At 35.2% G+C, this 14514-nt stretch overlaps 1 protein-coding gene across 2 annotated transcripts; it reads right to left on the bottom strand.

Moving 5' to 3' along the window:
* On the bottom strand, positions 1-6105 carry bdh2 (3-hydroxybutyrate dehydrogenase, type 2). Of its 2 annotated transcripts, XM_073814537.1 has the most exons (10): positions 6025-6105; positions 4118-4207; positions 2886-2964; positions 2186-2282; positions 1875-1983; positions 1566-1626; positions 1224-1337; positions 1079-1137; positions 800-892; positions 1-624 (listed from the first exon to the last, which is right to left on the bottom strand). In XM_073814537.1, the coding sequence occupies exons 2-10, from the start codon at positions 4187-4189 to the stop codon at positions 571-573; spliced, it is 738 nt and encodes a 245-aa protein (XP_073670638.1). In that variant the 5' UTR covers positions 4190-4207; positions 6025-6105; the 3' UTR covers positions 1-570. The 2 variants fall into 2 exon arrangements, with proteins under 2 accessions (XP_073670638.1, XP_065151612.2); XM_065295540.2 differs by lacking the exon at positions 6025-6105 and having other exon boundaries at positions 2-624; positions 4118-5996.
* Between the last annotated feature and the right edge of the window lie 8409 nt (positions 6106-14514).

The raw sequence follows: 14514 nt of genomic DNA, 5'->3' as shown, positions 1-14514 counted from the left end.
AGCCTTTTGTATTTATTTATTTATTTATTTATTAAGTATTGCTATAATAATGTACCACAGTTGCTACAAAGAGTTATTTTACATATTTTTTTACATAAGTATTTGTATGTATTACTATGTTTCTGATTAAAATCAATCTTGACTATTTTGACATTTGGTTTATAAATAACCCAAATAAAATCAATTAATACGTAATGAAACCATTTTGCTTACATGTTGATATATGTTTGTTACTGAAACCTAACAATAAATTTATAAAACAAACGTTCTAAACAATAGACTGCAAAAATGTACAGCAACATCTACTGTAGTACCGGTAATATATTTTTTAGAAATACTAAATCTTGATATTAAAAAATAAAATATCAATATAAATCATAATCTATGGTTTATCATCTTAAACTCATTAAATCTAATTAATACAACCTAGACAAGGATTTACTAAGGTAGTGATTTTCTAGCAGAATTAAAAATGTTAGATGTAATCACTGATTATCAGCTGTAATTATCTATAATACTTTGGATGCTGAATTATGTGCATGTTTATGAAGTAAATGCAACAACATGTCCTCAGAGCCTCCATCCTCCATCAATGATGGCTTCTGTTCCGGTTACATAGGCAGACTGCAAAGATAAAACTCTTTTAATGAAATGTTGTACATTTACAGTTTTATGTTAAAATCAACAATCGAAAAGCTAAGTGAAATGTAAAACCTCTTTGAAATAACAAATTATGTCTTTTAATAGATATCATAGACAAGATAAAGTACATTGGTCATCCACCGTGTACAATCCTTACCTCATCTGAGGCCAAGTAGACACAAAGATGTGCCACCTCTTCTGCGGTGCACATTCTACCTGTCTTCTGTCTGGCCATAAAGTCTTTAAAAGCCTGAAAAGTGACAAATAGAAGTGAAACTATGTAACTAACAAAATGTTGTCTAGTTTTCTTACCAGGGGATCTTATAATAAGAAAAGGCTTTACTGTAGATACTAATTAAAAATGAAGCAAACATAACTTTGGATTACTGTGTTGCTTGTCTGTATGTGGTGCACAATGCTTTGGTTAACAGTGTACCTGCTCCGGATCAGGTCTGGCCTGGATTCTCTCACGTAATGATGGTGTATCTACTGTTCCTGGAAAGGTAGACAGATGCAAACTGCTATATAACTTAGGATAATCATTAAGGTACGATATAGGGACATACCAAAAAGTAGCATACCAGGGCAGACACAGTTGCATCGGATCCCTTGCTCGAGGAAATCAGCTGCCACCGATTTGGTCAACCCGATGACAGCGGCTTTGGATGTGCTATAGACACATCTGTTTACAACCCCTGCATGTGCAATTAAGAGGAAGCAATTAGGGGAGGGACGCTTCACCTGACACGGCATTTAGCCAATTTTAGCATCCGGTGAACTGGAGATAATGAAGGTAAAATGATATCCCAAGAGTTACATGAAACAATGTCAGTCATCACATGTAATTATGAGGAAAGGGCCACAGCAGGCCATTAATTCAACATCAAAACTGTAAATAGGCTCCAACAAGATAGAATTTATACCTTTGATACTAGACGCCACAGACGCCATATTGATAATATTTCCAGATTTACGAGCCAGCATCTGTGTAAAAACGGGAAATCATTTTACATTGACTGATCGGTTCAACTCATATACTTTAAACTCACATACAAATCAGACAATTGAAATATTGAATGCCACTACCTATCACAGGTTATATGGATTATGCATGCTTCTCATAGATAAAGTTTCACTTGAACAACTAAATGAGACTAGAGGACAACATAATAGAAAAAAAAGAAAGAAGTTGTGTTTTGGGTTAATCCTAGACAGACAAATGACAAGCTGACCTTTGGAAGGAAGGCCCTGATCGTCAGATACATGCTGCGGACATTAACATTCATGGTGAAGTCCCAATCCGACTCCTCACAGTCTAATATAGAGCCGTGATGGACAAATCTAAGGGATAGAAACAACCATGAAAATTTAAATGTGAACATATGAAATGCCTTAATAAAGGCAGAGTCAGAAAAGTGTTTTTTTAAGTGGACAGAATAGGAAAAATGTGAGTGCCCATTAAAAAAAATCATTAAATGCGGTTTGATTATATTCAGACATTTAGCAAAAGTTCTCAGAAGTTATATGACATAACAATACTAACCCAGCAACATTGAGGAGCACATCAACATGGTCAAAGTCCTTGGCCAGGGCCTCGACTTGGTCTTTCTTGGTAACATCAACCACCCTGGTTTTAATACCTTAAGAAGGGGGAAGAGTAGAATACAAAGAATCAGATGAGCAAATTGATGCCTAAAAGAAGCACCCTTGAAATAAAGCAATTTGTTTCCAATGTAATGGGATTATCCGGCATGGCAGAGAGGTATAAAAAAAGGTCAAAGAGGCTACCAGCCTTTTGAAATGTAAAAAGTCTGATGCAGACATGGTTTCTTGAAGATCAAAGAAACACATGTGACCATAGCTTTCATCACCCAGTTATGGTTAAAAAAATTAATTAGAAAATAAATGCATGTTTTTTAATGCAGTATACTATGATCAAAGGTATTACTAATGGAACAAAGGTTTAAATAATCTAATAAGTTATATTAGTTTATTTTTTTATAATAAATGCTTTCATTTATATTTTTTATAATAAATACTTTACTATTTAGCACATTGGCATTAAAACCCTGCAATCAAAGATCATTCTGAGATTATATATTAAATACATTTAGTATTGCATATATTGGATGAACAGCTAGGCAATCGCAGATAAAAATCATGTTGATATTTAGAGCAGATTGCCTTTGTTTCACAAAATTCCACTAGGTGGCAGTGCATATCAAGCTAATGTATGGAATTACCTGGAATGCCGTCCAGCTCTTTGAGTTTCTCCCCATTGATATCTGTAGCTGTGACTTGTGCACCTTCCTTTGCGAAAGCCTGTACATGGGGCATAAATATTTAATTAAAAATATTTTTAGTGCACATATAAAAGCTTAAACAAGCAAATAAAAGTAAAAACTTTAAAAGGATTTTGATTGGTAGAGCATTGTGCCAGCCAAAAGGTAATGGGTTTGATTCCCATGGATCACACAGAGGAAAGCCATTAAATGCTGTAAATGGGTAAATGTAATGTGCATGTTTCCTAAAAAGGCTGGGTTATTTTCAACCCACTGTTGGGTTAAAAAGAGACGAGCCCGGGTTGTAATTTATCCTGTGCTGGGTTGTTTAACCCCAAAATGCTGGGTTGTTTTAAGCTGGATTCAATGTTGGGTTGAAAATAACCCATCTTTTTTTAAAGTGTATAAATAGGATACAAAAATGGCTTGGTATTACAGATATAACAAGCTACTTTGAATGTTGTGTTAGTTTTATGCTAGATAACAGTTTATCTCTTATCCTGGATACCTATTAAATAAATAAAAAAACATTTTGGTTTATTCAATGTACTTGTCAAAAGTCAAAACCCCCTTCGCAAATGAAATAGCCTTTTAAACAAATGAAATTTTCATTTCTAAACATTTTCTGCTCTGGCACCACTCATTCCTTGCATTCAAACAATCTGCCAAACGGCTCAGGGGTACGGCGTTTCGTCAATCCGTATTGTCTCCCATTTAAACCCCATTTGAATTGTCACTTAATATGGAAATGTATTCACCTAGTAGGTGTGCTGCGTAACCACCTCCAGCACACCACTGATAGCATGCTGTTGACTCACAGAGATAAAATTTGCCTAAATGATCTAAGACCCTCTTTGTTTTATTCCCTAATGATGAATTGTAGGATTTTCATAAAAGGGACTGATACCAAAATAGCTCTACCCAAAGCCAGGCACATTCACTGTGTAAACACATGACAGGCTTTAAAATCACTATAAAGTCATTTTGACAGCCCTTGCATGTCAATCTCATATTCAAATGTGAAACGTATGACAATAGTAAATCTTCAAGAGTAAATTCATTTATTATACTCGACAAAGTGGCACACAGGGCTGTCAATAAACTGCAGCACAGTGTGTCAACTTCAAGAGCTAAAGAGAGAAATCAGTCAAGCTTTGACTTGAGTATAGAGAGGATATTAAACGAATGCTTACTATAGCACAGGCTCTTCCAATGCCCTGGGCAGCAGCGGACAGCACAATCACTTTCCCGTCCAAGCGTCCCATTGTCTTAAATAAGAACCTCTACATGTAGAGAGAACACAAATATGGCAATGGATTAAGAGTTTGATTACTGTACTTTGTATGCAAAGACATAAGTTTATTTGATTCATGCTTATATCTTGATGTTACTCTAAACATCCTATCTACCTACTAACAGCTCTCTTGGAGTAAAATTCAATACCCAGATATTAATTTTGGTCTGTCATTCTCTCACTGCTCTCATGCTTCAGGTGACTCATATGTATGAGTCACAATCACAATCATGCATGCAACCTTTATGGTGGTTTTTAAAATATTTTCAAAGCCAGACATTCCGAGTCCCCATTCACTTTTATTGTAAGCAATGGAAATGTTCTTTAAAAAGCAAATAAAGCAACAGGAAGTTAAGGCATAGCATATTTAATAGCCCCTCCCACTTTCAAAATAGCCAATTAGTTCACAGCTTGGAATCTGATAAGAAGCTGAAGTGGAGATAAACCATAGACAGTAAAAATATGGACGTAGTGTCCATGATGTCACCCATAGGTTTGTGCCATCTTGGCCGCGTGCCACCACGCATCACTCGTGGATAACCGAATATGGATAAAGAGGCAAATGGACGTATCAACCTGAATTGGGTGGGACTTTAGCAACAAGTGTGCTGTACAAATCTCCAAAGGATTTTAATTGTTTTATTTAATGTAGAGGGCGTTGTTGAATTAGTTCATACTCCACAGTTTATATTTGGTCAATGTAATGTTATGCATGCTAGGCACAGGACCTAGCTTCCTTCCACTTGCAGGTCTTGGCGTAAGCTCCTCCCACCTGCACCTCCCATCTGGCATTGGTGGGGACATAAATTAAATTGTTGCATTGCAAAAACTGTTTATCACCGTTTACTTAAACAACAGACAATTCAGTATGTACTTTTCCTAGTAACATCTGACTCGCCACCCCGGTGCCATACCAAATTTAATTTACTGTACTATAATAAACAATTGGTTATGACCTAGAGCCTGATAAACAGTAATTGTTTAAGTCTTTGTCAAAAAGAGGAAAAGAAAATCACTATGTAGCAAATATCAATCCATATTTAATTTATAACACTGAAGAATATGCAATTAAAATTTTATTCTTAATTTAATTTGTGTTGAAGTAGGTGTATGTATATCATGGAGTTTCTTGAACAACTTTTATGAACATTTCTGTTGTTAACATTAAATCTTCTTTTACTTCATTAACAGACAGTTAATCAGTGTGAAAACAGAAGTTTAAAATGCAACCTGACATTATGTCTACATCTGTGCAAGTAATGAACACAGTGCAGTAATGTAAAGTATTCAGCAATCATGATCATGACATTAATTCATGCTTCTACCATGTTGTGGTAATTTTCTTTCATGGATTAAGGACCCCCGAAATAGCCTTGCTACCCCATTTATAAAAGGTTTATTTATACTGACACAAGTTTGCAACTCCTCGGGTTAACATGGGATTGTCGTGTATTGGGGAAAACACTCACCGTTTCTCAATCCAAAGGGTGCAACCTGCGGAGGTCGCTTATGCAGGGTGCATACGTCATCAAGCCTGGTTTATTAACTGGCCATTACATTCGCAAGTCGTAAGCATATTAAACAATTTACTGTTAACTAAGAATAACAGTCAACTTTTTATTTGTAAATATTCTGAAACAATACAAGCTTGATGACGTATGCAGCCTAGAAATGCGACCTCCGGAGGCTGCAGCCTTCAAATTGAGGCACGGCCACTGACTTGAATCATTATGTGACGCAACTTGTTACCTATTTTGTGCATTAAAGAGTTACAGTGGGTATAATAATGCTTTCTTCCTTACTTACCTGTAGCCCGAATAATCATACGTGTCTTGTTGATCGAGCTTTTGCGTGTTGTACAAAGTCAATGCAGCTTACATTACACGCTCGCAAATCATGTGAGTTAGAGAGGCGGGACTCAAGAAAAGCTAATCCAATCATATTAGAGATGTGAGGTACAGGGGCGGGACTCATTTCAGAGAACGAGAACTGTTAACCGTTTGTGTACCACATAGTGTTATTTTACAGAACGGGACTACAAAAGATTTCTAATCTATCTCATTTAAATGATTCCTGAATAAAATATAATAAGTAAAACATAGAAAATACTAGACATCGGTGGTATTAATACACTGTTTGGTCGAAATTATTGCTAGGGACAATTCAGTCTTCCATGAATATTGGTAGTGACATGTCCCTGGCATCCCACCCTACGCCCATGTCTCAGAGACTGTCAATTCTGATTGCTTTAGTTTAATCATCAAAATGTGAATTTTGCCAGTGTTTATTAGCACAGTTGTTTATAGATATCCTTAAGGATAATATATTTTAACTAAAAGCAAAGAAAACTTTAATTTGGATGGGGACTTCCACAAAAAGCAATGGCATAAGAGTAAGCGAATAATGACAAATCTTTCATTTCGTAGTGAACTACCGCTTTAAGCAATGTACACAAACAACGTCACTCTGTCAGAGCTTAATTAAAAAACCTCGTATTAATTATTTTCAGCAAAAAAATGACAGTACATTAACAAATAAATGTAAAGTTTGTAAATGTATCGCCCAGGTTTGTAACTTTGTAAACTATATAAGGCCAACGTGTCTAATGTCACGTGACGAGTCTTATGAATGACTTTAAAAAAAAAAAGAGAAATCAAAACACCGATAAAAACTGTCACTGTCAGTGAGAACTCATGCAGGTAGAGTTTGTTTGTAAAAATATTTGAAGCAACTTACTGTCAACTTCTCTTCACTTCCACAAACGACATAAAAGTTAGGGTCACTCAGGCTTATAGGTTATATCAAAATAAAAGTCTACATAACATCCAGTCCTTTTCATTCGTACAGACCCTAGAGATGTTGTTGGAGATTCATTACAAGTCAAACATAAGGCTTGCAAAAAAAAAAACAAAAAAAAAAAAAAACGTGTTTATGGCAATAAAATGTCATTAACCACCCATGTTATCATTTATTAATTATTACATAAACTGGAAAAGTATAGCATAATAAACATAATGCTGTTCAGTATGTAACAGATGCCTCAAATCATTCTGCTGTAAAAGAAATTCATTAGCTCACAGTTAGACTGATTCAACTCAACTGGCATCACATTGCCAGCAATATTACCACACCATTAATATTCTTACAGATATATAGTAAAGCAATGTTTTTGGTTTTTTTTACATATTTTACTTAAAAAGTATTTTGTTTTTTGTGAGATAAAGTTTATTTCTGAAGCATTATAAGACATTTTATTAAGCTGCTTATTGTAAAAAAAAAATACCAGGATGAGCACAGATGGAAAAAAATTGACAACTATGAAAATTGGCCAATAACACAGAGATGTTGCCATCAAACAGGCTATTATTTTGAAAACAAACAATAATCTTATGTAACTTTTCACTACACATTGTAGGAAGTGGTTGGTTTCAAAGGTTATTTCTCTTATGGCAAGAGAGAGTTATAGTATGACCTCTATATAGTAACTACACGTACGTGAGTCTCCTATGGAGCCTTACTAGATAGATAGGCTGCCTTAAAACTCACTGCACAGATTTATTTTCTAAATAGCAAACAGCAATGCACTATTAAGAAAAAGAAAATGTGCTTTATGTATGTAAGATAGTAGTTGAATAATAACATTACAGAGAAATACAGAATGGCTGTGTGATAAAAGGGAGCAAGCATTATGTATATCTTTGGAAAGGATTTACAGTTTTTACAGCTTTTTTATAAGAAGAATCAGAAATTACATACATTTAGACTATTTTCAAGAAAAAAGGATATTTTTAAATGTTCACTTAAATAAAATAAATAAAACATCCAATCGTATTCAAGTAAATATTAATGAGTCATGGACAGTAAAAATTATGGAAGGTATTTTTTAAAGATATTTTATTAAAATGCTGATGCTAATTATTTAAAAATATCTTTAGTAAAAAAATAATGTTCATAATTTGTGTTCAAACGTTAATGTGTCTCTTTTAGAAACATTGACATCAAGTGAAAGAATTAAGGCCCCACTTGACATGACTCGAGCACACCACAGTACTTAGTGTCACCCTGAATTGACCAAAAGGCTAAAGGGAACTGTCAAGTGAATGTCAAGAGGTACTAGCACCCCAATCCAGTCTTGGGTCAATGCCAGCACAATGCAGCATAAGACCGAGAAGCAAATTGTTTTAATCTGAACACTATGATGTTGCTTTATACCATCATCCCATTCATTGAACCGAAATGAATGTTTTGTGAGCTGTGAGCATGAAAACACTTACACAATGCTGGTGAGAGATACATATAAAGAGTGTCTAATAGGTTGGTGGATGTCTTATTAAGGCTGTAGGAAACCCTTAATGACTTATTGATCCAACAAAAGTGGAGGTAAATAAGGTTTTTGAGCCAAAGGCTTCTCTTTATTTTACTGGCACCGGTTTGCCATTAAGACGCCTATTCCTTTGATACAAACACATTGATAGACTTATAAGTTACAAAAAAAAACAAGAAAATAAAATGTTAGTCCATCCATATAAGTATATCTACATACAAAATTAAGGTGTTTTAAGATGCCAAAGAAGAACCATTTTTAGCTGAATGGTTCAATAAAGAACCTTTGGCTGAATGGTTTTTGGAGGAACTAAGAATGGTTCTTCTATGACATTGCTGTGAAGAACCTTTAAGCGCCTTAGATTGTGTATTCACAACATATACAAGAGTTATGCTTTTAAATGTTAAGATGAAAGAAGAGTACAGTGTGTATACAGTGGACATGTTTTATATTTGACATAGCAAACGTTATTTGGCATTAAAAAGCAGTTGCATTTGTTATACTTGAAAGTAGAGGCACTGTGTTGCACGGACAGGCACATAAATCATTTCCAAATGAAACGGAGCATTGAGAAAAACATGTTCAGGGAAACTAAATCAGAGAAATGAGACCTCCATCAATTCTTTATATTTGAGCAAAATCAAGTAAGAGTGCTGTCTCATACAGCAAAAATAAAATATATTTTAAAATATAAAAAAATGGCTTAAATTTTTTTTTTAAATATATTTCAAAATATAAAAAAATTGCCAAAATATATTTTAAAATGCATTTCAAAATATAAAAAATGGCCAAAAATATATTTTAAAATATATTTCAAAATATACAAAAAATTGATTAAAATATATATTTAAATATATTTCAAAATATACAACAAATGGCCAAAAATATATTTTAAAATATATTTCAAAATACACAAAAATTGCCTAAAATATATTTTAAAATATATTTCAAATTATCTAAAAAAATTGTTAAACACATATTTTAGAACATGTTTACAAAAATATATTTTTCACTGATATATTTTTTGGCCATTTTTTTGTATATTTTAAAATATATAAAAAAATATTTATTTTAATTAATTAATTAATTTAGCCCTCCATATATTTTAATCCAAGGAAATATATTCACCTCGCAGGAAGAAAATCTTTATGTTACAAACCTGTAAACATAACAGTTTTAGTAAAGTTACAATTTAATATATTTTCAAAATATACTTTATAAAATTAACTTATAAATCTATAAAAAATATATTTAGCAAAAAATACATTTTTGCCATTTAGGATGTAAAATTAGAAATATATTTGCTTGCCCTTAAAATACATTTTGAAATATATGTTGATACAGTATATGAAGGTTAAAACTAAATATATTTCCAAATTAAAAAATATATTAAATGGAGCATAACATTCTACAAAATGTATTTAGCATATATTTTAAATATATGTTTGGCCAGAGAAATTTATTTTTTTGCCATATGAGGTTTATATACAGTACTATATATATAAACTGTTATTGTGTAGATTTTACCCCATGTTGCAAGACCAACACACATATAAACACTACAACCTTATCTGGAATGGGTGTTCCTTAGAAGACTGGATCATTTATTTCTTCTATCACCGTAATGCGACATATCATCAATCAAGTACCCAATTAGTTTGAGCAGCAGAGAATAATTTACTGTCTGATCTTTGCATTACAATACTTGCATGTAAAGATTTATCTTACATTTTTTCACACAAATGGGCTCGGGCACTTTGATTAATTCTAAGTGATAAGTGAGTAAAGTCCTTGTCTTTTTTCATCTACTTTCAATAAATTTCACTGCAGATCAAGCAATTGCTTTACTAATGAATCTGAACAGAACAATATTGTAAGGAAAGAGGCACACAGTCCCACTGTGTTTCTCAGCAAGCAGTCATTTTAAACGTATACATGTTACCATATAACCCACGAGTTTACATTCCTGGATAAAATGTTTCATGAGAAGGGCTATCAACACATATTTTCTGCAACAATTCGATGAAAATGTATTATCATTATAAAAGTTCATTTATTGTACAATGTTTATAATAGGTTGAAGCACCATTTGGGGTTCATCGTATGTCATACTGGCAGATCGATGTGGTGAATCTGTACTGTAAGCTTTCTAAAGGAGTCCAAATACTGTATGGACTCAAAACATTTATACAGTATTGTATTGCCTCTGTGATTTTCTGTAATGATGGAACTACTATTGTAACTAAGAGTAAGAGCATAACTAATTCAACATCATCATTAATTCAAAACCCCACAAGCAATTGAGTTCATGATAAAAAAAGATTCATGTAATGACCATATACTTTTCCATATGTTAATGTCACTATAGCCTTTCACAATCTGTATTCATAGCACACCTCTAGAATGAATCAGCAAGCATTCAATTTTTAATTTCTTACCTGGCGGATGCTCTACGTTGAGTATTGCCGTAATTGCAATGGCGCCCCTAATTGCACAAAGACTTTCCCCGTACTTATTCCCCATAATAAGTATTACGGACAAAGGCAAGAGAAAAAAACACTGTTCTTTAGGTTGACACTACACCCTTTTAGTAGAGTAGATTGATACTTGTACACAGTGGCGGCCGGTGACTTCCTTTTTGAGGGCGTACACAGAACATGTATGTAGCCCGTCATAAGTTTGGCTCATCATTTCAAAATATGTGTTTGGCGCGTCATTGTGAACCTGTGTGCATCACGTGTGATGTCAAAATACTAGCCTGCTGTAGACGCGTCAAAAGGTGTTTATGATAAAAGAGACGCTCGCGTTTTCCAGACACTCGCATAATCTCATGGGTAATCAGAGTTTAGTGTTAAATTAGTGTCTTGGGAGTATTTTGGGAACACGAGCATCTCTTTTATCAAAAATCCTTTCAACGCCTGTGCAGCCAGTGTTGGAACAAAAAGAGACAAACCCAGTCGATAGGGTAAATTGACCCAAAAAAGGTTTTATTTGACCGAACAATAACAGATACATTACAACCCAAAGGGTTGGGTTTAGCACTTTTTGACCCCCGGGTAAAAATAACCCAGCATTTTTATAGGGCTCTTATGAGACGTCACAGTGATGCATATTGTTACGTAGCGAGGGCTCATCAGGGGTACATTTGGGCCAGGGTACACAAAGACAGTCAACACATAAACACTAATGGTTGTCCAGCTTGTGAATCTACCAACTTTCAAAATGCTGAGTTATTTTCAACCCATTGGGTCGAAAAGGAATGAGCCCATCAGCTGGGTCACAGTTAGCCCAAAAAATTATATTTGACTCAACAATGGGTTTAAATAACCCAGCATTTTGTGTTGAAACAACCTTGCGTGGATTAAATTGCAAACCAGCGGGCTGGGCTAGTCCATTTTGACCCAATGCCGGGTTGAAAATAACCCAGCATTTTTTTTTAAAGTAAAGCGCATGTGTATTTCTAGGAATGCAAAGTTAGAGGAACCAGGTTGCACATGCACAGTGCTTGCATACTGCAATATAAAAAAGAAATGCTGCAGTGGTGTGTGCAAATTTAATTAAACTGATTATGCCAATTGGTTAAGTCAATGGAACCTACAATTTTAAGTTTTTGACGAGTAGTTGACATAACTTAAAGGTACAAATTGTAAAATATTTGCAGTAAAATATCAAAAAAAAATTAAAACTGAAAGCAGTGATGAAAGGGCCCTCGCACACATGACACCGCCACGCCGTGGCATAAGAATTAAAGGGAACAGTAGATAATATAGGCATTTAAGCATGTAAACATAGGTGAACCATTTAAAGTGTAGTCTAATGTTCCACATTTCCTGTTGCTAATTACAAATGACTGCGAGGTAGCATCGTGTAAGATAGCATGAGAGAGAGAGAGAGATAGAGAGAGAGAGAGAGAGATAGATAGAGAGAGAGAGAGAGAGAGAGAGAGAGAGAGTGAGTGAGTGAGTGAGTGAGTGAGTGAGTGAGTGAGTGAGCGAGTGTGTGTGTGTGTGTGTGAGTATGAGTGACTACACGTAAATATTGGCACGTAGATGTGTTCAGTCCAGGACTCTTATTGATCATGTAAAATGTAGGGCAGATCTGACTTTGAATAATCAGTGTAAAACATGTTACTTCTTGTTGCCAGCAGGTGGCGCTATGGCCATAAGTGACTATTGGCATGTCGATGTGTTCAGTCCAGGACTCTTGTCAATTATGTAAAGTTTGGGACAGATCAGACATTGCATAATCATTGTAAACATGTCACTTCCTGTTGCCAGCTGGTGGCGCTATAACTATAAGTGACTATTGACATGAATATGTGTTCAGTTCAGGACTCTTATCAATCATGTGAAGTTTGGGACAAATCCGACATTGCATTATCATTGTAAACGTGTTACTTCCTGTTACCAGCTGGTGGCGCTATGATCATAACTGACTATTGGCATCATAAGTGACTACTGACATGTAGATGTGTTCAGTCCAGGACTCTTATTAATCATGTGACGTTTGGGACAGATCAGACATTGCATAATCATTGTAAACATGTCACTTCCTGTTGCCAGCTGGTGGCGCTATAACCATAAGTGACTATTGACATGTAGATGTGTTCAGTCCAGGACTCTTATTAATCATGTGAAGTTAGGGTAAGATTGGACATTGCATAATCAGTGTAAACATGTCACTTCCTGTTGCCAGCTGGTGGTGCTATGACCATAAGTGACTATTGACATGTAGATGTGTTCAGTCCAGGACTCTTATTAATCATGTGAAGTTAGGGAAAGATCGGACATTGCATAATCAGTGTAAACATGTCACTTCCTGTTGCCAGCTGGTGGCGCTATGACCATAAGTGACTATTGACATGTAGATGTGTTCAGTCCAGGACTCTTATTAATCATGTGAAGTTAGGGAAAGATCGGACATTGCATAATCAGTGTAAACATGTCACTTCCTGTTGCCAGCTGATGGCGCTATGACCATAAGTGACTATTGACATGTAGATGTGTTCAGTCCAGGACTCTTATTAATCATGTGAAGTTAGGGAAAGATCGGACATTCCATAATCAGTGTAAACATGTCACTTCCTGTTGCCAGCTGGTGGCGCTATGGCCATAAGTGACTATTGGCATGTAGATGTGTTCAGTCCAGGACTCTTGTCAATTATGTAAAGTTTGGGACAGATCAGACATTGCATAATCATTGTAAACATGTCACTTCCTGTTGCCAGCTGGTGGCGCTATGGCCATAAGTGACTATTGGCATGTAGATGTGTTCAGTCCAGGACTCTTGTCAATTATGTAAAGTTTGGGACAGATCAGACATTGCATAATCATTGTAAACATGTCACTTCCTGTTGCCAGCTGGTGGCGCTATGGCCATAAGTGACTATTGGCATGTAGATGTGTTCAGTCCAGGACTCTTGTCAATTATGTAAAGTTTGGGACAGATCAGACATTGCATAATCATTGTAAACATGTCACTTCCTGTTGCCAGCTGGTGGCGCTATGGCCATAAGTGACTATTGGCATGTAGATGTGTTCAGTCCAGGACTCTTGTCAATTATGTAAAGTTTGGGACAGATCAGACATTGCATAATCATTGTAAACATGTCACTTCCTGTTGCCAGCTGGTGGCGCTATAACTATAAGTGACTATTGACATGAAGATGTGTTCAGTTCAGGACTCTTAGCAATCATGTGAAGTTTGGGACAAATCCGACATTGCATAATCATTGTAAACATGTCACTTCCTGTTGCCAGCTGGTGGCGCTATGACCATAAGTGACTATTGACATGTAGATGTGTTCAGGTCAGGACTCTTATTAATCATGTGAAGTTAGGGAAAGATCGGACATTACATAATCAGTGTAAACATGTCACTTCCTGTTGCCAGCTGGTGGCGCTATAACCATAAGTGACTATTGACATGTAGATGTGTTCAGTCCAGGACTCTTATTAATCATGTGAAGTTTG

This window comes from Paramisgurnus dabryanus, chromosome 4 (genome assembly GCF_030506205.2).
Source record: "Paramisgurnus dabryanus chromosome 4, PD_genome_1.1, whole genome shotgun sequence".
In the NCBI taxonomy this organism is placed as follows: Eukaryota; Metazoa; Chordata; class Actinopteri; order Cypriniformes; family Cobitidae; genus Paramisgurnus; species Paramisgurnus dabryanus.
This window is presented reverse-complemented; position numbering and strand designations above follow the sequence as displayed.